The 27,495-nt window shown below is 54.8% G+C and overlaps 1 protein-coding gene across 2 annotated transcripts in view; it reads left to right on the top strand.

Annotated features, from left to right (window-relative positions):
* LOC140192634 (adaptin ear-binding coat-associated protein 2-like) overlaps positions 1-26,647 on the top strand; it is a 48,816-nt gene extending 22,169 nt beyond the window's left edge. For both annotated transcript variants that reach the window (XM_072250169.1, XM_072250168.1), the window contains 3 exons: positions 615-753; positions 5,264-5,354; positions 23,953-26,647. In XM_072250169.1, coding sequence (XP_072106270.1) covers positions 615-753; positions 5,264-5,354; positions 23,953-24,001 — 279 coding nt within the window. In that variant the 3' untranslated portion in view covers positions 24,002-26,647. The remainder of the gene's footprint in view (positions 1-614; positions 754-5,263; positions 5,355-23,952) is intronic.
* Positions 26,648-27,495: the final 848 nt, after the last annotated feature.

Genomic DNA, 27,495 nt, shown 5'->3' with positions numbered 1-27,495 from the left:
AACTTTCAGGGATCTGTGGACATGTACCCCCAGATCCCTCTGCTCATCCACACTGCCAAGTATCCTGCCATTTACTTTGTACTCTGCCTTGGAGTTTGTCCTTCCAAAGCGTCCCACCTCACACTTCTCCGGGTTGAACTCCATCTGCCACTTCTCAGCCCACTTCTGCATCCTATCAATGTCCTCTCTGCAATCTTCCACAACCCTCTACACTATCCACAACACCACCAACCTTTGTGTCGTCTGCAAACTTGCCAACCCACCCTTATATTAGGGGAAAGTTTTTTCACTCAGAGAGTGGTTGGTGCGTGGAATGCACTGCCTGAGTCAGTGGTGGAGGCAGATACACTCGTGAAGTTTAAGAGACTACTAGACAGGTATATGGAGGAATTTAAGGTGGGGTGGGTTATATGGGAGGCAGGGTTTGAGGGTCGGCACAACATTGTGGGCCGAAGGGCCTGTACTGTGCTGTACTATTCTATGTTCTGTGAAAGCGCCTTCACTTCACGGGATTTCCCTTTATTCCGCCTCGCGCGCGCGCCCCGGATCGACTGTTGGTGATCGCCCATCCGACGTTCATTCTGTTCCTCTCCCCCCCCCCCCACCCCCACCAGAGCCTGCGGAAGGGCGGCCGCTCGAAGACCCGGTCTACCGGCGGCTCGGGCTGCCTGGCCCCCCTACCCCCGCCCCCCTGCGGGAGGCCCAGGGGCGGGGACCCCTCCCCGGAGACGAGGACCACCGACGTTGGTGCAGGTACGGGACAGATTGTGCCGGGGGTGGGGAGGGGGAGGGATGTGAGGGTTTCCTACCGCAGGCCCCTCCGACTCTCGCTCGTCCCCTTCCCCCTCCCACCTCCCTCCGCTTACCTCCCTCCCACGAGCCTCGTACCTGCCTTGGCCCCCCGACAGGGCGTCTCACACACACACACCCAACCACCGCTCTCTGTGTGGAAAAAAAACAGCTGACATCTCTTCCCCCCCCCCACCCGCAAATACTCTTCTCCAATCACCAGGAAATTAAGCCCCCTGCGCTTCCCCCCTCGGAAAGAGTCTCTGACCGTCCCCCTGCGAGGGGAGGCTGTGGGAGAGGGGGCTTTTCTCTTTGGAGCGAAGGGGGGACCCCCCCACTTCTCTCTCTATCTCTCTCTCTCTCTCCTCTGCCAAGACCACAGGAACAGAATGAGGCCGTTCGGCCCACCGAGTCTGTCCCGCCATTCCATCGCGGCTGATTTACTATCCCTCTCAACCCCATTCTCCAGCCTTCTCCCCGTGACCTTTCACACCCCTGACTAATCAAGAACCTGTCAACCTCTGTTTTAAATACACCCAACGACTTGCCCTCCCCAGCCATCTGTGGCGATGAATTCCACAGATTCACCCACCCTCTGGCTAAAGAAATCCCTCCTCATCTCCGTTCTAGATGGATGTCCCTCTATTCTGAGGCTGTGTCCTCTGGTCTGAGACTCCCCCAGGACAGGAAACATCCTCGCCACATCCACTCTATCTGTACCCTCTAGTCCGAGACTCCCCCACTACAGGAAACATCCTCTCCACATCCACTCTATCTGTGTCCTCTGTTCCTAGACTCCCCCCACTACAGGAAACATCCTCTCCACATCCACTCTATCTGTGTCCTCTGGTCCAAGACTCCCCCACGACAGGAAACATCCTCTCCACATCCACTCTATCTGTGTCCTCTGTTCCTAGACTCCCCCCACTACAGGAAACATCCTCTCCACATCCACTCTATCTGTGTCCTCTGTTCCTGGACTCCCCCCACTACAGGAAACATCCTCTCCACATCCACTCTATCTGTGTCCTCTGGTCCTAGACTCCCCCACGACAGGAAACATCCTCTCCACATCCACTCTATCTGTGTCCTCTGGTCCTAGACTCCCCCACTACAGGAAACATCCTCTCCACATCCACTCTGTCTGTGTCCTCTGGTCCTAGACTCCCCCACTACAGGAAACATCCTCTCCACATCCACTCTATCTGTGTCCTCTGGTCCTAGACTCCCCCCACTACAGGAAACATCCTCTCCACATGCACCCTATCTGTGTCCTCTGTTCCTAGACTCCCCCCACTACAGGAAACATCCTCTCCACATCCACTCTATCTGTGTCCTCTGGTCCTAGACTCCCCCACGACAGGAAACATCCTCTCCACATCCACTCTATCTGTGTCCTTTGGTCCTAGACTCCCCCACTACAGGAAACATCCTCTCCACATCCACTCTGTCTGTGTCCTCTGGTCCTAGACTCCCCCACTACAGGAAACATCCTCTCCACATCCACTCTATCTGTGTCCTCTGGTCCTAGACTCCCCCACTACAGGAAACATCCTCTCCACATCCACTCTATCTGTGTCCTCTGGTCTGAGACTCCCCCCACTACAGGAAACATCCTCTCCACATCCACTCTATCTGTGTCCTCTGGTCCGAGACTCCCCCACGACAGGAAACATCCTCTCCACATCCACTCTATTTGTGTCCTCTGGTCCGAGACTCCCCCACTACAGGAAACATCCTCTCCACATCCAGTCTATCTGTGTCCTCTGGTCCTAGACTCCCCCACTACAGGAAACATCCTCTCCACATCCACTCTGTCTGTGTCCTCTGGTCCTAGACTCCCCCACTATAGGAAACATCCTCTCCACATCCACTCTATCTGTGTCCTCTGGTCCTGGACTCCCCCACTACAGGAAACATCCTCTCCACATCCACTCTATCTGTCTCCTCTGGTCCTGGACTCCCCCACTATAGGAAACATCCTCTCCACATCCACTCTATCTGTGTTCTCTGGTCCTAGACTCCCCCCACTACAGGAAACATCCTCTCCACATCCACTCTATCTGTGTCCTCTGGTCCGAGACTCCCCCACTACAGGAAACATCCTCTCCACATCCACTCTATCTGTGTCCTCTGTCCCTAGACTCCCCCACTACAGGAAACATCCTCTCCACATCCACTCTATCTGTGTCCTCTGGTCCGAGACTCCCCCACTACAGGAAACATCCTCTCCACATCCTCTCCACATCCAGTCTATCTGTGTCCTCTGGTCCTAGACTCCCCCACTATACGAAACATCCTCTCCACATCCACTCTATCTGTGTCCTCTGGTCCTGGACTCCCCCACTATAGGAAACATCCTCTCCACATCCACTCTATCTGTGTCCTCTGGTCCTGGACTCCCCCACTATAGGAAACATCCTCTCCACATCCACTCTATCTGTGTCCTCTGGTCCGAGACTCCCCCACTATAGGAAACATCCTCTCCACATCCACTCTATCTGTCTCCTCTGGTCCTGGACTCCCCCAGTATAGGAAACATCCTCTCCACATCCACTCTATCTGTGTCCTCTGGTCCTGGACTCCCCCACTATAGGAAACATCCTCTCCACATCCACTCTATCTGTCTCCTCTGGTCCTGGACTCCCCCACTATAGGAAACATCCTCTCCACATCCACTCTATCTGTGTCCTCTGGTCCGAGACTCCCCCACTACAGGAAACATCCTCTCCACATCCAGTCTATCTGTGTCCTCTGTCCCTAGACTCCCCCACTACAGGAAACATCCTCTCCACATCCACTCTATCTGTGTCCTCTGGTCCTGGACTCCCCCACTATAGGAAACATCCTCTCCACATCCACTCTATCTGTCTCCTCTGGTCCTGGACTCCCCCACTATAGGAAACATCCTCTCCACATCCACTCTATCTGTGTCCTCTGGTCCGAGACTCCCCCACTACAGGAAACATCCTCTCCACATCCAGTCTATCTGTGTCCTCTGTCCCTAGACTCCCCACTACAGGAAACATCCTCTCCACATCCACTCTATCTGTGTTCTCTGGTCCTGGACTCCCCCACTATAGGAAACATCCTCTCCACATCCACTCTATCTGTGTTCTCTGGTCCTAGACTCCCCCCACTACAGGAAATATCCTCTCCACATCCACTCTATCTGTGTCCTCTGGTCCGAGACTCCCCCACTACAGGAAACATCCTCTCCACATCCACTCTATCTGTGTCCTCTGTCCCTAGACTCCCCCACTACAGGAAACATCCTCTCCACATCCACTCTATCTGTGTCCTCTGGTCCGAGACTCCCCCACTACAGGAAACATCCTCTCCACATCCAGTCTATCTGTGTCCTCTGGTCCGAGACTCCCCCACTATAGGAAACATCCTCTCCACATCCACTCTATCTGTGTCCTCTGGTCCTGGACTCCCCCACTATAGGAAACATCCTCTCCACATCCACTCTATCTGTCTCCTCTGGTCCTGGACTCCCCCACTATAGGAAACATCCTCTCCACATCCACTCTATCTGTGTTCTCTGGTCCTAGACTCCCCCCACTACAGGAAACATCCTCTCCACATCCACTCTATCTGTGTCCTCTGGTCCGAGACTCCCCCACTACAGGAAACATCCTCTCCACATCCACTCTATCTGTGTCCTCTGGTCCTAGACTCCCCCACTACAGGAAACATCCTCTCCACATCCACTCTATCTGTGTCCTCTGGTCCGAGACTCCCCCACTACAGGAAACATCCTCTCCACATCCACTCTATCTGTGTCCTCTGGTCCGAGACTCCCCCACTACAGGAAACATCCTCTCCACATCCAGTCTATCTGTGTCCTCTGGTCCTAGACTCCCCCACTGTAGGAAACATCCTCCCCACATCCACTCTATCTGGACCTTTCAACATTCGATAGGTTTAAATGAGATCCCCTTCCTCATTCTTCTAAACTCCAGTAAGTACAGGCCCAAAGCCATCGAACACTCCTCGTACGTTAACCCTTTTGTTCCCGGGATCGCTCTCGCGAACCTCCTCTGGACCCTCCCCGACGCCAGTGCGTCCTCTCCTGGAAATGGTGTCCAAATCTGCTGACAGTCCGCCAAGGGAGGTCTGACCAGTGCCTTGCGAAGCCTCGACATCACCTTCTTGCTTTGGCATTCCAGTCCTCTCGAAATGGACGCTGAAATTCGCAACTCTGCTCACCCAACCCGCAAGTTAACGCTCAGGCAGTCCTGTAGGCGGACCGACAAGTCCACCCGCGACCCCCGATTTCTGAATTTTCACCAGCCCGCCGTTCCGCCTCCATCCCGATCACCTGCAAAGCACCCTCCAGCGGTTCGCGCGCACACGCCCTCCCTCGCAGGCCCCTGCGTACCGCAGGAGGCTAATCGTCTGTTGGGGGGTTGGGGAGCTCGGTACCGTAATTGCAAGCGTAACGCTGTGCCCCTGCGTACGGCTGCAGGGGTTAACGCAGGAGACAAAGAAGGACCCCCCGTGTCGCAGGACGCTGGGCAGGGAGAGGACCTGTGGGAGCAGTTCGGCCCGGAGGGCAGGTAAGAAAATGTCAAGAGCGACCCGAGGGGCGCCTGCCGCGTCCCCGTACGCACTGCACGATCCGCGGAAACTTTTCAAACAGTCCCCCCAGAGCCCTGTGGACAACGGCGCAGTCCACAGCACCCACTGAAAATACAGACAGGCTCCTCGAGACCCCTGTAAATACTGACACACTCCCCGGGACCCCCTGTAAATACTGACACACTCCCCGGGTTCCCCTGTAAATACTGACACACTCCCCGGGTTCCCCTGTAAATACTGACACACTCCCTGGGAACCCCTGTAAATACCCACACACTCCCCGGGACCCCCTGTAAATACAGACACACTCCCCGGGTTCCCCTGTAAATACTGACACACTCCCCGGGACACCCTGTAAATACAGACACACTCCCCGGGACCCACTGTAAATACTGACACACTCCCCAGGATACCCTGTAAATACTGACACACTCCCCGGGACACCCTGTAAATACAGACACACTCCCCGGGACCCACTGTAAATTCAGACACACTCCCCGGGATCCCCTGTAAATACTGACACACTCCCCGGGATCTCCTGTAAATACAGACACACTCCCCGTGAACCCCTGTAAATACCGAAACACTCCCCGGGACCCCCTGTAAATACAGACACACTCCCCGGGACCCACTGTAAATACAGACACACTCCCCGGGACCCACTGTAAATACAGACACACTCCCTGGGAATCCCTGTAAATACCCACACACTCCCCGGGACCCCCTGTAAATACTGACACACTCCCCGTGACCCCCTGTAAATACTGACACACTCCCTGGGAACCCCTGTAAATACAGACACACTCCCCGGGATCCCCTGTAAATACTGACACACTCCCCGGGACCCCCTGTAAATACTGACACACTCCCCGGGATCCCCTGTAAATACTGACACACTCCCTGGGAACCCCTGTAAATACCCACACACTCCCCGGGACCCCCTGTAAATACAGACACACTCCCCGGGTTCCCCTGTAAATACAGACACACTCCCCGGGACCCCCTGTAAATACTGACACACTCCCCGGGACACCCTGTAAATACAGACACACTCCCCGGGACCCACTGTAAATTCAGACACACTCCCCGGGATCCCCTGTAAATACTGACACACTCCCCGGGATCTCCTGTAAATACAGACACACTCCCCGTGAACCCCTGTAAATACAGACACACTCCCCGGGACCCCCTGTAAATACTGACACACTCCCCGGGACACCCTGTAAATACAGACACACTCCCCGGGACCCACTGTAAATTCAGACACACTCCCCGGGATCCCCTGTAAATACTGACACACTCCCCGGGATCTCCTGTAAATACAGACACACTCCCCGTGAACCCCTGTAAATACCGAAACACTCCCCGGGACCCCCTGTAAATACAGACACACTCCCCGGGACCCCTGTGTAAATACTGACACACTCCCCGGGACCCACTGTAAATACAGACACACTCCCTGGGAATCCCTGTAAATACCCACACACTCCCCGGGACCCCCTGTAAATACTGACACACTCCCCGTGACCCCCTGTAAATACTGACACACTCCCTGGGAACCCCTGTAAATACAGACACACTCCCCGGGATCCCCTGTAAATACTGACACACTCCCCGGGACCCCCTGTAAATACTGACACACTCCCCGGGATCCCCTGTAAATACTGACACACTCCCTGGGAACCCCTGTAAATACCCACACACTCCCCGGGATCCCCTGTAAATACAGACACACTCCCCGGGTTCCCCTGTAAATACAGACACACTCCCCGGGACCCCCTGTAAATACTGACACACTCCCCGGGACACCCTGTAAATACAGACACACTCCCCGGGACCCACTGTAAATTCAGACACACTCCCCGGGATCCCCTGTAAATACTGACACACTCCCCGGGATCTCCTGTAAATACAGACACACTCCCCGTGAACCCCTGTAAATACAGACACACTCCCCGGGACCCCCTGTAAATACTGACACACTCCCCGGGACACCCTGTAAATACAGACACACTCCCCGGGACCCACTGTAAATTCAGACACACTCCCCGGGATCCCCTGTAAATACTGACACACTCCCCGGGATCTCCTGTAAATACAGACACACTCCCCGTGAACCCCTGTAAATACCGAAACACTCCCCGGGACCCCCTGTAAATACAGACACACTCCCCGGGACCCCTGTGTAAATACTGACACACTCCCTGGGACCCCCTGTAAATACAGACACACTCCCTGGGAACCCCTGTAAATACCCACACACTCCCCGGGAGACCCTGTAAATACCCACAGACTCTCCGGGACCCCCTGTAAATACAGACACACTCCCCGGGACCCCCTGTAAATACAGGCACACTCCCCGGGACCCCCAGTAAGTAGAGACACACTCCCCGGGACACTCTGTAAATACCGACACACTCCCCGGTACCCACAGTAAATACAGACACACTCCCCGGGACCCCCTGTAAATACTGACACACTCCCCGGGATACCCTGTAAATACAGGCACACTCCCCGGGACCCCCAGTAAGTAGAGACACACTCCCCGGGACACTCTGTAAATACCGACACGCTCCCCGGTACCCACAGTAAATACAGACACACTCCCCGGGATACCCTGTAAATACTGACATCCTCCCTGGGATCTCCTGTAAATACTGACACACTCCCCGGGACCCCCTGTAAATACAAACACACTCCCCGTGAACCCCTGTAAATACAGACACACTCCCCAGGACCCCCTGTAAATACCCACACACTCCCCGGGATACCCTGTAAATACAGACACACTCCCCGGGACCCACTGTAAATACAGACACACTCCCTGGGAATCCCTGTAAATACCCACACACTCCCCGGGACCCCCTGTAAATACTGACACACTCCCCGGGACACCCTGTAAATACCGAAACACTCCCCGGGACCCCCTGTAAATACAGACACACTCCCCGGGACCCCTGTGTAAATACTGACACACTCCCTGGGACCCCCTGTAAATACAGACACACTCCCTGGGAACCCCTGTAAATACCCACACACTCCCCGGGAGACCCTGTAAATACCCACAGACTCTCCGGGACCCCCTGTAAATACAGACACACTCCCCGGGACCCCCTGTAAATACAGGCACACTCCCCGGGACCCCCAGTAAGTAGAGACACACTCCCCGGGACACTCTGTAAATACCGACACACTCCCCGGTACCCACAGTAAATACAGACACACTCCCCGGGACCCCCTGTAAATACTGACACACTCCCCGGGATACCCTGTAAATACAGGCACACTCCCCGGGACCCCCAGTAAGTAGAGACACACTCCCCGGGACACTCTGTAAATACCGACACGCTCCCCGGTACCCACAGTAAATACAGACACACTCCCCGGGATACCCTGTAAATACTGACATCCTCCCTGGGATCTCCTGTAAATACTGACACACTCCCCGGGACCCCCTGTAAATACAAACACACTCCCCGTGAACCCCTGTAAATACAGACACACTCCCCAGGACCCCCTGTAAATACCCACACACTCCCCGGGATACCCTGTAAATACAGACACACTCCCCGGGACCCACTGTAAATACAGACACACTCCCTGGGAATCCCTGTAAATACCCACACACTCCCCGGGACCCCCTGTAAATACTGACACACTCCCCGGGACACCCTGTAAATACAGACACACTCCCCGGGACCCCTGTAAACAGTGACACACTCCCCGGGAACTCCTGTAAATACTGACACACTCCCCGGGATCCCCTGTAAATACTGACATACTCCCCGGGTTCCCCTGTAAATACAGACACACTCCCCGGGACCCCCTGTAAATACAGACACACTCCCCGGGATCCCCTGTAAATACTGACACACTCCCCGGGTTCCCCTGTAAATACAGACACACTCCCCGGGATCCCCTGTAAATACAGACACACTCCCCGGGACCCCCTGTAAATACTGACACACTCCCCGGGACACCCTGTAAATACAGACACACTCCCCGGGACCCACTGTAAATTCAGACACACTCCCCGGGATCCCCTGTAAATACTGACACACTCCCCGGGATCTCCTGTAAATACAGACACACTCCCCGTGAACCCCTGTAAATACCGAAACACTCCCCGGGACCCCCTGTAAATACAGACACACTCCCCGGGACCCCTGTGTAAATACTGACACACTCCCTGGGACCCCCTGTAAATACAGACACACTCCCTGGGAACCCCTGTAAATACCCACACACTCCCCGGGAGACCCTGTAAATACTCTCCGGGACCCCCTGTAAATACAGACACACTCCCCGGGACCCCCTGTAAATACAGGCACACTCCCCGGGACCCCCAGTAAGCAGAGACACACTCCCCGGGACACTCTGTAAATACCGACACACTCCCCGGTACCCACAGTAAATACAGACACACTCCCCGGGACCCCCTGTAAATACTGACACACTCCCCGGGATACCCTGTAAATACAGGCACACTCCCCGGGATCCCCAGTAAGTAGAGACACACTCCCCGGGACACTCTGTAAATACCGACACGCTCCCCGGTACCCACAGTAAATACAGACACACTCCCCGGGATACCCTGTAAATACTGACATCCTCCCTGGGATCTCCTGTAAATACTGACACACTCCCCGGGACCCCCTGTAAATACAAACACACTCCCCGTGAACCCCTGTAAATACAGACACACTCCCCAGGACCCCCTGTAAATACCCACACACTCCCCGGGATACCCTGTAAATACTGACATCCTCCCCGGGTTCCCCTGTAAATACAGACACACTCCCCGGGTTCCCCTGTAAATACAGACACACTCCCCAGGATCCCCTGTAAATACTGGCACACTCCCCGTGATCCCCTGTTAATACTGAAACACTCCCCGGGACCCCTGTGTAAATACTGACACACTCCCCGGGACCCCCTGTAAATACAGACACACTCCCCAGGATCCCCTGTAAATACTGACACACTCCCCGGGACCCCCTGTAAATACAGACACACTCCCCGGGACCCCCTGTAAATACTGACACACTCCCCGGGACCCCCTGTAAATACAGACACACTCCCCGGGATACTCTGTAAATACTGACACACTCCCCGGGACCCCCTGTAAATACAGACACACTCCCCGGGATACTCTGTAAATACTGACATCCTCCCCGGGACCCCCTGTAAATACCGACACACACCCCGGGATCCCCTGTAAATACTGACACACTCCCCGGGACCCCCTGTAAATACAGACACACTCCCCGGGACACCCTGTAAATACAGACACACTCCCCGGGACCCACTGTAAATACTGACACACTCCCCGGGACACCCTGTAAATACAGACACACTCCCCGGGACCCACTGTAAATTCAGACACACTCCCCGGGATCCCCTGTAAATACTGACACACTCCCCGGGATCTCCTGTAAATACAGACACACTCCCCGTGAACCCCTGTAAATACCGAAACACTCCCCGGGACCCCCTGTAAATACAGACACACTCCCCGGGACCCACTGTAAATACAGACACACTCCCCGGGACCCACTGTAAATACAGACACACTCCCTGGGAATCCCTGTAAATACCCACACACTCCCCGGGACCCCCTGTAAATACTGACACACTCCCCGTGACCCCCTGTAAATACAGACACACTCCCCGGGACCCCCTGTAAACACTGACACACACCCCGGGAACTCCTGTAAATACTGACACACTCCCCGGGATCCCCTGTAAATACTGACACACTCCCTGGGAACCCCTGTAAATACCCACACACTCCCCGGGACCCCCTGTAAATACAGACACACTCCCCGGGTTCCCCTGTAAATACAGACACACTCCCCGGGACCCCCTGTAAATACTGACACACTCCCCGGGACACCCTGTAAATACTGAAACACTCCCCGGGACCCCTGTGTAAATACAGACACACTCCCCGGGTTCCCCTGTAAATACAGACACACTCCCCAGGATCCCCTGTAAATACTGACACACTCCCCGGGACCCCCTGTAAATACAGACACACTCCCCGGGATACTCTGTAAATACTGACACACTCCCCGGGACCCCCTGTAAATACAGACACACTCCCCGGGATACTCTGTAAATACTGACATCCTCCCCGGGACCCCCTGTAAATACCGACACACACCCCTGGATCCCCGGTAAATACTGACACACACCCCGGGATCTCCTGAAAATACTGACACACTCCCCAAGACCCCTGTAAATACAGACACAATCACCGGGATCCCCTGTAAATACTGACACACTCCCCGGGACCCCCTGTATAAACAGACACACTCCCCGGGACCCCCTGTAAATACAGACACACTCGCCGGGACCCCCTGTAGATACAGGCACACTCCCCAGGACCCCCTGTAAATACTGACACACTCCCCGGGATACCCTGTAAATACTGACACACTGCCCGGGACCCCCTGTAAATACAGACACACTCCCCGGGATCCCCTGTAAATACTGACACACTCCCTGGGATCTCCTGTAAATACAGACACACTCCCTGGGATCTCCTGTAAATACAGACAGACTCCCCGTGAACCCCTGTAAATACCGAAACACTCCCCGGGACCCCTGTGTAAATACAGACACACTCCCCGGGTTCCCCTGTAAATACAGACACACTCCCCGGGATCTCCTGTAAATACTGAAACACTCCCCGGTACCCCTGTGTAAATACTGACACACTCCCCGTGACCCCCTGTAAATACTGACACACTCCCCGGGACCCCCTGGAAATACAGACACACTCCCCGGGATACTCTGTAAATACCGACACGCTCCCCGGTACCCACAGTAAATACAGACACACACCCCGGGATCCCCGGTAAATACTGACACACACCCCGGGACCCCCTGTAAATACAGACACACTCCCTGGGACCCACTGTAAATACAGACATACTCCCTGGGAACCCCTGTAAATACAGACACACTCCCCGGGACCCCCTGTAAATACAGACACACTCCCCGGGATACCCTGTAAATACAGACACACTCCCCGGGACCCACTGTAAATACAGACACACTCCCTGGGAATCCCTGTAAATACCCACACACTCCCCGGGACCCCCTGTAAATACTGACACACTCCCCGGGACACCCTGTAAATACCGAAACACTCCCCGGGACCCCCTGTAAATACAGACACACTCCCCGGGACCCCTGTGTAAATACTGACACACTCCCTGGGACCCCCTGTAAATACAGACACACTCCCTGGGAACCCCTGTAAATACCCACACACTCCCCGGGAGACCCTGTAAATACCCACAGACTCTCCGGGACCCCCTGTAAATACAGACACACTCCCCGGGACCCCCTGTAAATACAGGCACACTCCCCGGGACCCCCAGTAAGTAGAGACACACTCCCCGGGACACTCTGTAAATACCGACACACTCCCCGGTACCCACAGTAAATACAGACACACTCCCCGGGACCCCCTGTAAATACTGACACACTCCCCGGGATACCCTGTAAATACAGGCACACTCCCCGGGACCCCCAGTAAGTAGAGACACACTCCCCGGGACACTCTGTAAATACCGACACGCTCCCCGGTACCCACAGTAAATACAGACACACTCCCCGGGATACCCTGTAAATACTGACATCCTCCCTGGGATCTCCTGTAAATACTGACACACTCCCCGGGACCCCCTGTAAATACAAACACACTCCCCGTGAACCCCTGTAAATACAGACACACTCCCCAGGACCCCCTGTAAATACCCACACACTCCCCGGGATACCCTGTAAATACAGACACACTCCCCGGGACCCACTGTAAATACAGACACACTCCCTGGGAATCCCTGTAAATACCCACACACTCCCCGGGACCCCCTGTAAATACTGACACACTCCCCGGGACACCCTGTAAATACAGACACACTCCCCGGGACCCCTGTAAACAGTGACACACTCCCCGGGAACTCCTGTAAATACTGACACACTCCCCGGGATCCCCTGTAAATACTGACACACTCCCCGGGTTCCCCTGTAAATACAGACACACTCCCCGGGACCCCCTGTAAATACAGACACACTCCCCGGGATCCCCTGTAAATACTGACACACTCCCCGGGTTCCCCTGTAAATACAGACACACTCCCCGGGATCCCCTGTAAATACAGACACACTCCCCGGGACCCCCTGTAAATACTGACACACTCCCCGGGACACCCTGTAAATACAGACACACTCCCCGGGACCCACTGTAAATTCAGACACACTCCCCGGGATCCCCTGTAAATACTGACACACTCCCCGGGATCTCCTGTAAATACAGACACACTCCCCGTGAACCCCTGTAAATACCGAAACACTCCCCGGGACCCCCTGTAAATACAGACACACTCCCCGGGACCCCTGTGTAAATACTGACACACTCCCTGGGACCCCCTGTAAATACAGACACACTCCCTGGGAACCCCTGTAAATACCCACACACTCCCCGGGAGACCCTGTAAATACTCTCCGGGACCCCCTGTAAATACAGACACACTCCCCGGGACCCCCTGTAAATACAGGCACACTCCCCGGGACCCCCAGTAAGCAGAGACACACTCCCCGGGACACTCTGTAAATACCCACACACTCCCCGGGACCCACTGTAAATACTGACACACTCCCCGGGACACCCTGTAAATACAGACACACTCCCCGGGACCCACTGTAAATTCAGACACACTCCCCGGGATCCCCTGTAAATACTGACACACTCCCCGGGATCTCCTGTAAATACAGACACACTCCCCGTGAACCCCTGTAAATACCGAAACACTCCCCGGGACCCCCTGTAAATACAGACACACTCCCCGGGACCCACTGTAAATACAGACACACTCCCCGGGACCCACTGTAAATACAGACACACTCCCTGGGAATCCCTGTAAATACCCACACACTCCCCGGGACCCCCTGTAAATACTGACACACTCCCCGTGACCCCCTGTAAATACAGACACACTCCCCGGGACCCCCTGTAAACACTGACACACACCCCGGGAACTCCTGTAAATACTGACACACTCCCCGGGATCCCCTGTAAATACTGACACACTCCCTGGGAACCCCTGTAAATACCCACACACTCCCCGGGACCCCCTGTAAATACAGACACACTCCCCGGGTTCCCCTGTAAATACAGACACACTCCCCGGGACCCCCTGTAAATACTGACACACTCCCCGGGACACCCTGTAAATACTGAAACACTCCCCGGGACCCCTGTGTAAATACAGACACACTCCCCGGGTTCCCCTGTAAATACAGACACACTCCCCAGGATCCCCTGTAAATACTGACACACTCCCCGGGACCCCCTGTAAATACAGACACACTCCCCGGGATACTCTGTAAATACTGACACACTCCCCGGGACCCCCTGTAAATACAGACACACTCCCCGGGATACTCTGTAAATACTGACATCCTCCCCGGGACCCCCTGTAAATACCGACACACACCCCTGGATCCCCGGTAAATACTGACACACACCCCGGGATCTCCTGAAAATACTGACACACTCCCCAAGACCCCTGTAAATACAGACACAATCACCGGGATCCCCTGTAAATACTGACACACTCCCCGGGACCCCCTGTATAAACAGACACACTCCCCGGGACCCCCTGTAAATACAGACACACTCGCCGGGACCCCCTGTAGATACAGGCACACTCCCCAGGACCCCCTGTAAATACTGACACACTCCCCGGGATACCCTGTAAATACTGACACACTGCCCGGGACCCCCTGTAAATACAGACACACTCCCCGGGATCCCCTGTAAATACTGACACACTCCCTGGGATCTCCTGTAAATACAGACACACTCCCTGGGATCTCCTGTAAATACAGACAGACTCCCCGTGAACCCCTGTAAATACCGAAACACTCCCCGGGACCCCTGTGTAAATACAGACACACTCCCCGGGTTCCCCTGTAAATACAGACACACTCCCCGGGATCTCCTGTAAATACTGAAACACTCCCCGGTACCCCTGTGTAAATACTGACACACTCCCCGTGACCCCCTGTAAATACTGACACACTCCCCGGGACCCCCTGGAAATACAGACACACTCCCCGGGATACTCTGTAAATACCGACACGCTCCCCGGTACCCACAGTAAATACAGACACACACCCCGGGATCCCCGGTAAATACTGACACACACCCCGGGACCCCCTGTAAATACAGACACACTCCCTGGGACCCACTGTAAATACAGACATACTCCCTGGGAACCCCTGTAAATACAGACACACTCCCCGGGACCCCCTGTAAATACAGACACACTCCCCGGGATACCCTGTAAATACAGACACACTCCCCGGGACCCACTGTAAATACAGACACACTCCCTGGGAATCCCTGTAAATACCCACACACTCCCCGGGACCCCCTGTAAATACTGACACACTCCCCGGGACACCCTGTAAATACCGAAACACTCCCCGGGACCCCCTGTAAATACAGACACACTCCCCGGGACCCCTGTGTAAATACTGACACACTCCCTGGGACCCCCTGTAAATACAGACACACTCCCTGGGAACCCCTGTAAATACCCACACACTCCCCGGGAGACCCTGTAAATACCCACAGACTCTCCGGGACCCCCTGTAAATACAGACACACTCCCCGGGACCCCCTGTAAATACAGGCACACTCCCCGGGACCCCCAGTAAGTAGAGACACACTCCCCGGGACACTCTGTAAATACCGACACACTCCCCGGTACCCACAGTAAATACAGACACACTCCCCGGGACCCCCTGTAAATACTGACACACTCCCCGGGATACCCTGTAAATACAGGCACACTCCCCGGGACCCCCAGTAAGTAGAGACACACTCCCCGGGACACTCTGTAAATACCGACACGCTCCCCGGTACCCACAGTAAATACAGACACACTCCCCGGGATACCCTGTAAATACTGACATCCTCCCTGGGATCTCCTGTAAATACTGACACACTCCCCGGGACCCCCTGTAAATACAAACACACTCCCCGTGAACCCCTGTAAATACAGACACACTCCCCAGGACCCCCTGTAAATACCCACACACTCCCCGGGATACCCTGTAAATACAGACACACTCCCTGGGAATCCCTGTAAATACCCACACACTCCCCGGGACCCCCTGTAAATACTGACACACTCCCCGGGACACCCTGTAAATACAGACACACTCCCCGGGACCCCTGTAAACAGTGACACACTCCCCGGGAACTCCTGTAAATACTGACACACTCCCCGGGTTCCCCTGTAAATACAGACACACTCCCCGGGACCCCCTGTAAATACAGACACACTCCCCGGGACCCACTGTAAATACAGACACACTCCCTGGGAATCCCTGTAAATACCCACACACTCCCCGGGACCCCCTGTAAATACTGACACACTCCCCGGGACACCCTGTAAATACAGACACACTCCCCGGGACCCCTGTAAACAGTGACACACTCCCCGGGAACTCCTGTAAATACTGACACACTCCCCGGGATCCCCTGTAAATACTGACACACTCCCCGGGTTCCCCTGTAAATACAGACACACTCCCCGGGACCCCCTGTAAATACAGACACACTCCCCGGGATCCCCTGTAAATACTGACACACTCCCCGGGACACCCTGTAAATACAGACACACTCCCCGGGACCCCTGTAAACAGTGACACACTCCCCGGGAACTCCTGTAAATACTGACACACTCCCCGGGATCCCCTGTAAATACTGACACACTCCCCGGGTTCCCCTGTAAATACAGACACACTCCCCGGGACCCCCTGTAAATACAGACACACTCCCCGGGATCCCCTGTAAATACTGACACACTCCCCGGGTTCCCCTGTAAATACAGACACACTCCCCGGGATCCCCTGTAAATACAGACACACTCCCCGGGACCCCCTGTAAATACTGACACACTCCCCGGGACACCCTGTAAATACAGACACACTCCCCGGGACCCACTGTAAATTCAGACACACTCCCCGGGATCCCCTGTAAATACTGACACACTCCCCGGGATCTCCTGTAAATACAGACACACTCCCCGTGAACCCCTGTAAATACCGAAACACTCCCCGGGACCCCCTGTAAATACAGACACACTCCCCGGGACCCCTGTGTAAATACTGACACACTCCCTGGGACCCTCTGTAAATACAGACACACTCCCTGGGAACCCCTGTAAATACCCACACACTCCCCGGGAGACCCTGTAAATACTCTCCGGGACCCCCTGTAAATACAGACACACTCCCCGGGACCCCCTGTAAATACAGGCACACTCCCCGGGACCCCCAGTAAGCAGAGACACACTCCCCGGGACACTCTGTAAATACCGACACACTCCCCGGTACCCACAGTAAATACAGACACACTCCCCGGGACCCCCTGTAAATACTGACACACTCCCCGGGATACCCTGTAAATACAGGCACACTCCCCGGGACCCCCAGTAAGTAGAGACACACTCCCCGGGACACTCTGTAAATACCGACACGCTCCCCGGTACCCACAGTAAATACAGACACACTCCCCGGGATACCCTGTAAATACTGACATCCTCCCTGGGATCTCCTGTAAATACTGACACACTCCCCGGGACCCCCTGTAAATACAAACACACTCCCCGTGAACCCCTGTAAATACAGACACACTCCCCAGGACCCCCTGTAAATACCCACACACTCCCCGGGATACCCTGTAAATACTGACATCCTCCCCGGGTTCCCCTGTAAATACAGACACACTCCCCGGGTTCCCCTGTAAATACAGACACACTCCCCAGGATCCCCTGTAAATACTGGCACACTCCCCGTGATCCCCTGTTAATACTGAAACACTCCCCGGGACCCCTGTGTAAATACTGACACACTCCCCGGGACCCCCTGTAAATACAGACACACTCCCCAGGATCCCCTGTAAATACTGACACACTCCCCGGGACCCCCTGTAAATACAGACACACTCCCCGGGACCCCCTGTAAATACTGACACACTCCCCGGGACCCCCTGTAAATACAGACACACTCCCCGGGATACTCTGTAAATACTGACACACTCCCCGGGACCCCCTGTAAATACAGACACACTCCCCGGGATACTCTGTAAATACTGACATCCTCCCCGGGACCCCCTGTAAATACCGACACACACCCCGGGATCCCCTGTAAATACTGACACACTCCCCGGGACCCCCTGTAAATACAGACACACTCCCCGGGACACCCTGTAAATACAGACACACTCCCCGGGACCCACTGTAAATACTGACACACTCCCCGGGACACCCTGTAAATACAGACACACTCCCCGGGACCCACTGTAAATTCAGACACACTCCCCGGGATCCCCTGTAAATACTGACACACTCCCCGGGATCTCCTGTAAATACAGACACACTCCCCGTGAACCCCTGTAAATACCGAAACACTCCCCGGGACCCCCTGTAAATACAGACACACTCCCCGGGACCCACTGTAAATACAGACACACTCCCCGGGACCCACTGTAAATACAGACACACTCCCTGGGAATCCCTGTAAATACCCACACACTCCCCGGGACCCCCTGTAAATACTGACACACTCCCCGTGACCCCCTGTAAATACAGACACACTCCCCGGGACCCCCTGTAAACACTGACACACACCCCGGGAACTCCTGTAAATACTGACACACTCCCCGGGATCCCCTGTAAATACTGACACACTCCCTGGGAACCCCTGTAAATACCCACACACTCCCCGGGACCCCCTGTAAATACAGACACACTCCCCGGGTTCCCCTGTAAATACAGACACACTCCCCGGGACCCCCTGTAAATACTGACACACTCCCCGGGACACCCTGTAAATACTGAAACACTCCCCGGGACCCCTGTGTAAATACAGACACACTCCCCGGGTTCCCCTGTAAATACAGACACACTCCCCAGGATCCCCTGTAAATACTGACACACTCCCCGGGACCCCCTGTAAATACAGACACACTCCCCGGGATACTCTGTAAATACTGACACACTCCCCGGGACCCCCTGTAAATACAGACACACTCCCCGGGATACTCTGTAAATACTGACATCCTCCCCGGGACCCCCTGTAAATACCGACACACACCCCTGGATCCCCGGTAAATACTGACACACACCCCGGGATCTCCTGAAAATACTGACACACTCCCCAAGACCCCTGTAAATACAGACACAATCACCGGGATCCCCTGTAAATACTGACACACTCCCCGGGACCCCCTGTATAAACAGACACACTCCCCGGGACCCCCTGTAAATACAGACACACTCGCCGGGACCCCCTGTAGATACAGGCACACTCCCCAGGACCCCCTGTAAATACTGACACACTCCCCGGGATACCCTGTAAATACTGACACACTGCCCGGGACCCCCTGTAAATACAGACACACTCCCCGGGATCCCCTGTAAATACTGACACACTCCCTGGGATCTCCTGTAAATACAGACACACTCCCTGGGATCTCCTGTAAATACAGACAGACTCCCCGTGAACCCCTGTAAATACCGAAACACTCCCCGGGACCCCTGTGTAAATACAGACACACTCCCCGGGTTCCCCTGTAAATACAGACACACTCCCCGGGATCTCCTGTAAATACTGAAACACTCCCCGGTACCCCTGTGTAAATACTGACACACTCCCCGTGACCCCCTGTAAATACTGACACACTCCCCGGGACCCCCTGGAAATACAGACACACTCCCCGGGATACTCTGTAAATACTGACATCCTCCCCGGGACCCCCTGTAAATACCGACACACACCCCGGGATCCCCGGTAAATACTGACACACACCCCGGGACCCCCTGTAAATACAGACACACTCCCTGGGACCCACTGTAAATACAGACATACTCCCTGGGAACCCCTGTAAATACAGACACACTCCCCGGGACCCCCTGTAAATACAGACACACTCGCCGGGACCCCCTGTAGATACAGGCACACTCCCCAGGACCCCCTGTAAATACTGACACACTCCCTGGGATACCCTGTAAATACTGACACACTGCCCGGGACCCCCTGTAAATACAGACACACTCCCCGGGATCCCCTGTAAATACTGACACACTCCCTGGGATCTCCTGTAAATACAGACACACTCCCTGGGATCTCCTGTAAATACAGACAGACTCCCTGTGAACCCCTGTAAATACCGAAACACTCCCCGGGACCCCTGTGTAAATACAGACACACTCCCCGGGACCCCCTGTAAATACAGACACACTCCCTGGGACCCACTGTAAATACAGACACACTCCCCGGGATCCCCTGTAAATACTGACACACTCCCTGGGATCTCCTGTAAATACAGACACACTCCCTGGGATCTCCTGTAAATACAGACAGACTCCCCGTGAACCCCTGTAAATACCGAAACACTCCCCGGGACCCCTGTGTAAATACAGACACACTCCCCGGGACCCCCTGTAAATACAGACACACTCCCTGGGACCCACTGTAAATACAGGCACACTCCCCGGGATCCCCTGTAAATACCGAAACACTCCCCGGGACCCCTGTGTAAATACAGACACACTCCCCGGGACCCACTGTAAATACAGGCACACTCCCCGGAATCTCCTGTAAATACTGAAACACTCCCCGGGTTCCCCTGTAAATACAGACACACTCCCCGGGGCCCCCTGTAAATACAGACACACTCCCCGGGGCCCCCTGTAAACACTGGCACACTCCCCGTGATCCCCTGTAAATACCGAAACACTCCCCGGGACCCCTGTGTAAATACTGACACACTCCCCGGGTTCCCCTGTAAATACAGACACACTCCCCAGGATCCCCTGTAAATACAGACACACTCCCCGGAATCTCCTGTAAATACTGAAACACTCCCCGGGACCCCTGTGTAAATACTGACACACTCCCCGGGACCCCCTGTAAATACAGACACACTCCCTGGGAACCCCTGTAAATACCCACACACTGCCCGGGACCCCCTGTAAATACAGACACACTCCCCGGGACCCACTGTAAATACAGGCACACTCCCCGGAATCTCCTGTAAATACTGAAACACTCCCCGGGTTCCCCTGTAAATACAGACACACTCCCCGGGGCCCCCTGTAAATACAGACACACTCCCCGGGGCCCCCTGTAAACACTGGCACACTCCCCGTGATCCCCTGTAAATACCGAAACACTCCCCGGGACCCCTGTGTAAATACTGACACACTCCCCGGGTTCCCCTGTAAATACTGACACACTCCCCAGGATCCCCTGTAAATACAGACACACTCCCCGGAATCTCCTGTAAATACTGAAACACTCCCCGGGACCCCTGTGTAAATACTGACACACTCCCCGGGACCCCCTGTAAATACAGACACACTCCCTGGGAACCCCTGTAAATACCCACACACTGCCCGGGACCCCCTGTAAATACAGACACACTCCCCGGGACCCCCTGTAAATACAGACACACTCCCCGGGACCCCCTGTAAATACAGACACACTCCCCGGGATACTCTGTAAATACTGACACACTCCCCGGGACCCCCTGTAAATACAGACACACTCCCCGGGATACTCTGTAAATACTGACATCCTCCCCGGGACCCCCTGTAAATACCGACACACACCCCGGGATCCCCGGTAAATACTGACACACACCCCGGGATCTCCTGAAAATACTGACACACTCCCCAAGACCCCTGTAAATACAGACACAATCACCGGGATCCCCTGTAAATACTGACACACTCCCCGGGACCCCCTGTAAAAACAGACACACTCCCCGGGACCCCCTGTAAATACAGACACACTCGCCGGGACCCCCTGTAGATACAGGCACACTCCCCGGGACCCCCTGTAAATACTGACACACTCCCTGGGATACCCTGTAAATACTGACACACTGCCCGGGACCCCCTGTAAATACAGACACACTCCCCGGGATCCACTGTAAATACTGACACACTCCCTGGGATCTCCTGTAAATACAGACACTCTCCCTGGGATCTCCTGTAAATACAGACAGACTCCCCGTGAACCCCTGTAAATACCGAAACACTCCCCGGGACCCCTGTGTAAATACAGACACACTCCCCGGGTTCCCCTGTAAATACAGACACACTCCCCGGATCTCCTGTAAATACTGAAACACTCCCCGGTACCCCTGTGTAAATACTGACACACTCCCCGGGACCCCCTGTAAATACTGACACACTCCCCGGGACCCCCTGTAAATACAGACACACTCCCCGGGATACTCTGTAAATACTGACATCCTCCCCGGGACCCCCTGTAAATACCGACACACACCCCGGGATCCCCGGTAAATACTGACACACACCCCGGAACCCCCTGTAAATACAGACACACTCCCTGGGACCCACTGTAAATACAGACATACTCCCTGGGAACCCCTGTAAATACAGACACACTCCCCGGGACCCCCTGTAAATACAGACACACTCGCCGGGACCCCCTGTAGATACAGGCACACTCCCCAGGACCCCCTGTAAATACTGACACACTCCCTGGGATACCCTGTAAATACTGACACACTGCCCGGGACCCCCTGTAAATACAGACACACTCCCCGGGATCCCCTGTAAATACTGACACACTCCCTGGGATCTCCTGTAAATACAGACACACTCCCTGGGATCTCCTGTAAATACAGACAGACTCCCTGTGAACCTCTGTAAATACCGAAACACTCCCCGGGACCCCTGTGTAAATACAGACACACTCCCCGGGACCCCCTGTAAATACAGACACACTCCCTGGGACCCACTGTAAATACAGACACACTCCCCGGGATCCCCTGTAAATACTGACACACTCCCTGGGATCTCCTGTAAATACAGACACACTCCCTGGGATCTCCTGTAAATACAGACAGACTCCCTGGGACCCACTGTAAATACAGACATACTCCCTGGGAACCCCTGTAAATACTGACACACTCCCCGGGATCCCCTGTAAATACAGACACACTCCCCGGGACCCCCTGTAAATACAGACACACTCCCCGGGACCCACTGTAAATACAGGCACACTCCCCGGGACCCCCTGTAAGTACTGACACACTCCCCGGGACACCCTGTAAATACTGACATCCTCCTCGGGACCCCCTGTAAATACTGACACACTCCCCGGGACCCCCTGTAAGTACTGACACACTGCCCGGGACGCCCTGTAAATACAGACACACTCCCCGGGACACCCTGTAAATACTGACACACTCCCCGGGACCCCCTGTAAGTACTGACACACTGCCCGGGACGCCCTGTAAATACAGACACACTCCCCGGGATCCCCTGTAAATACAGACACACTCCCCGGGATCCCCTGTAAATACAGACACACTCCCCGGGGCCTTATGTAAATACTGACACACTGTTAAGATCGACCTATACGCTGCAGAGTTTTTCCTGTTTCTTCTAGTCTCTTCTCTTCTCTTGTCTGCTGTGTGATTGTGGCCTGTCTCCTTCTCTCTCACTTAAGGTGTGCCTCGGACGAGACGTCCGCTCAGACAGGCTGGGTCCAGTTCTGAACCTTGGCCGGCTGCCTGTCGAGAACGACCCCCGTCTCGCTTTCTGCCCTCCGCTCCCTGCTTCGTGACTCCAGCTCTTTGTCTCTGCGTGTGGCCAGCTTGAGATCTGTGACCTTGCATCATCTTGTGCACCTCTATCACGCTGCCTCTCATCCTCCTTCGCTCCAAACGTAAAAGCCCGAGCTCGCTCACCCTTCCCTCATGAGACACGCTCTCCAATCCAGGCAGCGTCCTGGTGAATCTCCTCTGCACCCTCTCTAATCCAGGCAGCATCCTGGTGAATCTCCTCTGCACCCTCTCTAATCCAGGCAGCATCCTGGTGAATCTCCTCTGCACCCTCTCTAATCCAGGCAGCATCCTGGTGAATCTCCTCTGCACCCTCTCTAATCCAGGCAGCATCCTGGTGAATCTCCTCTGTACCCTCTCTGATCCAGGCAGCATCCTGGTGAATCTCCTCTGCACCCTCTCTAATCCAGGCAGCATCCTGGTGAATCTCCTCTGCACCCTCTCTAATCCAGGCAGCATCCTGGTGAATCTCCTCTGCACCCTCTCTAATCCAGGCAGTATCCTGGTGAATCTCCTCTGTACCCTCTCTGATCCAGGCAGCATCCTGGTGAATCTCCTCTGCACCCTCTCTAATCCAGGCAACATCCTGGCGAATCTCCTCTGCACCCTCTCTAATCCAGGCAGCATCCTGTTGAATCTCCTCTGCACCCTCTCTGATCCAGTCAGCATCCTGGTGAATCTCCTTTGCACCCTCTCTAATCCAGGCAGCGTCGTGGTGAATCTCCTCTGCACCCTCTCTAATCCAGTCAGCATCCTGGTGAATCTCCTCTGCACCCTCTCTAATCCAGGCAGCATCCTGTTGAATCTCCTCTGCACCCTCTCTAATCCAGGCAGCATCCTGGTGAATCTCCTCTGCACCCTCTCTAATCCAGGCAGCATCCTGGTGAATCTCCTCTGCACCCTCTCTAATCCAGGCAGCATCCTGGTGAATCTCCTCTGCACCCTCTCTAATCCAGGCAGCATCCTGTTGAATCTGCCTCCAGCTTGACCTTGCAAAGTGAACCAGTCCTCACTTTGAACTGCATCTGCCACCTCTCGGCCCAGCCCTGCGTCCGGTCTCTGTCTCGTTGTCACCCACGACAGCCGTCCGCCCTCTCTCCTCAACTCCACCGACCTCCGTGTCGTCTTCCTAAGTTACCGACCCGCCCCTCCCCTTCCTCAACCCAAGTCGTTTGTGAAAACCGCAAAGGACAGACAGGTTCCCCCCCGGAACAGCAGCGGTCACCGACCTCCGGGCAGAATACGCCCCAAGTACAGCCGTCTGAGGGCAAACCAGTTCTGTCCCCACCTTTCCTGGGATCTGGTGCCTCCTGATCTTCTGAAGGAGCCTTGTCCAACGGCGCATTAACCCTCCACCTCCGCTGCGCTGCCTTCTTCGACGGGCCTTGTGGCGTCCTCAAAGATTTCAGCCAGGCTCACCGGACACGAGCTGCCCCTCAGGAAGCCAGGCTGACCCTCGTCACCAGACCGTCTCTCTCCAAATGAAAGTCCGATTGCTGCCCTTGTTCTCTCTCTCTCTCCTCACTGACTCCCCCATCTTCTCCCCTCTCTCCACCTCTCCATCTCTCTCTACATCTCTCCCTCCCCCTCTCTCTCACAGTCTCACAGCACAGCCGACCCTCCATCCCACTCATCCCATGGTACCCCACTGACCCCTTCTTCAAGACCACAGTCCCCATCACACACACACTCACACACTCATACACTCACACACACACACTCTCACACACACACACTCACACACACACATACACACACAGAGTCACACACTCACACTCACTCACACTCACACACTCACACACACACACACATACACTCACACACTCACACACACTCATACTGACACACAGTCTCACACACACACACATGCGCACACTCACACACACACTCACACTCACACACACACACAGTCACACACTCACACACTCACACTCACACGCACACGCACACACGCACACACACTCACACACACACATACACTCACACACAGTCACACACTCACACACACAGACACACTCACACACACACTCATACTGACACTCACACAGTCTCACACACACACATGCGCACACTCACACACACACACACACACTCACACACACACACACTCTCACTCTCACACACTCTCTCACACACACACACACTCACACACACACACACTCACTCACACATACTCTCACACACACACACTCACTCACACTCACACACACACGCTCACACACGCACACACTCACTCACATACACTCACACTCACACACACGCTCACTTACACTCACACACACGCACTCACACACACACGCACTCACACACTCTCTCACTCTCACACACTCTCACTCTCTCACACACGCACACACTCACTCACACACACTCACACACACACACTCACACACACACACTCTCACACAGTCTCACATTGACACACACACACACTCACTCTCTCACACTAGATCCCTGGATCTAACCCCTGTCTCCGAAGGGACCCCTCGTTCCCTCTACCCCGGTTCGTGGCAGCTCCCCTGGGATCCTTGGTGGCGATCGGCGGTGTCCTCTGTTCTGGCTATGTGGGGTAGGGAGTGGGGGTGGGGGGGTTATTGGGAGAGTGAGAGGGGTGGGTAGGGTCACCAGTACAAAAACACATTCGTAATATGAGCCTCCCCTTCCCACCCCACAACGGTCGCCCTGTGCCCCCGTGCCCCCGTGTCCCCGACTGAATCACGCCCAGATCCGTACTGGGATGAGGCATATTTAGAAGCACAAGCCCCCGAGGAAAGGGCGTTGAATTATTGATCTGCCTGTCGATGTACATAATCTTGTCAACTGAAGTGAGTAAAGTGTGTCAACGTTGTCACATCGTGTCTACGGCAGTGAATATTTCAACTCAGTTTCTGCTGGTGCCTTCACAGTGGAAACTAGGACCTGTTATTCTGTATATAAACCCCACGAGTCCCTGGGTTAGATCCCAGTCTCCAACCCACTCCCAGGGACCTGCTATTCTATATATAAACCCCACTAGTCCCTGGGTCAGATCCCAGTCTGTAATCCACTCCCGGGGATCTGTTATTCTATATATAAACCCCCCACCCAAACCCCTGGATTAGATCCCAGCCTGAAACCCACTCCCGGGGATCTGTTATTCTAAATGTAAACCCCCGGACCCCTGGATTAGATCCCAGCCTGAAACCCACTCCTGGGGATCTGTATTCTGTATATAAATCCCCTGAACCCCTGGATTAGATCCCAGCCTGTAACCCACTCCCAGAGATCTGTTATTCTATATATAAACGCCACCGAACCCCCAGATTAGATCCCAGTCTGTAACCCACTCCTGGGGATCTGTTATTCTGTATATAAACCCCCCGAACCCCTGGATTAGATCCCAGTCTGTAACCCACTCCCGGAGATCTGTTATTCTATATATAAACCCCCCG

Source organism: Mobula birostris, unplaced genomic scaffold (genome assembly GCF_030028105.1).
Source record: "Mobula birostris isolate sMobBir1 unplaced genomic scaffold, sMobBir1.hap1 scaffold_1874, whole genome shotgun sequence".
Lineage (NCBI taxonomy): Eukaryota > Metazoa > Chordata > Chondrichthyes > Myliobatiformes > Myliobatidae > Mobula > Mobula birostris.
This window is presented reverse-complemented; position numbering and strand designations above follow the sequence as displayed.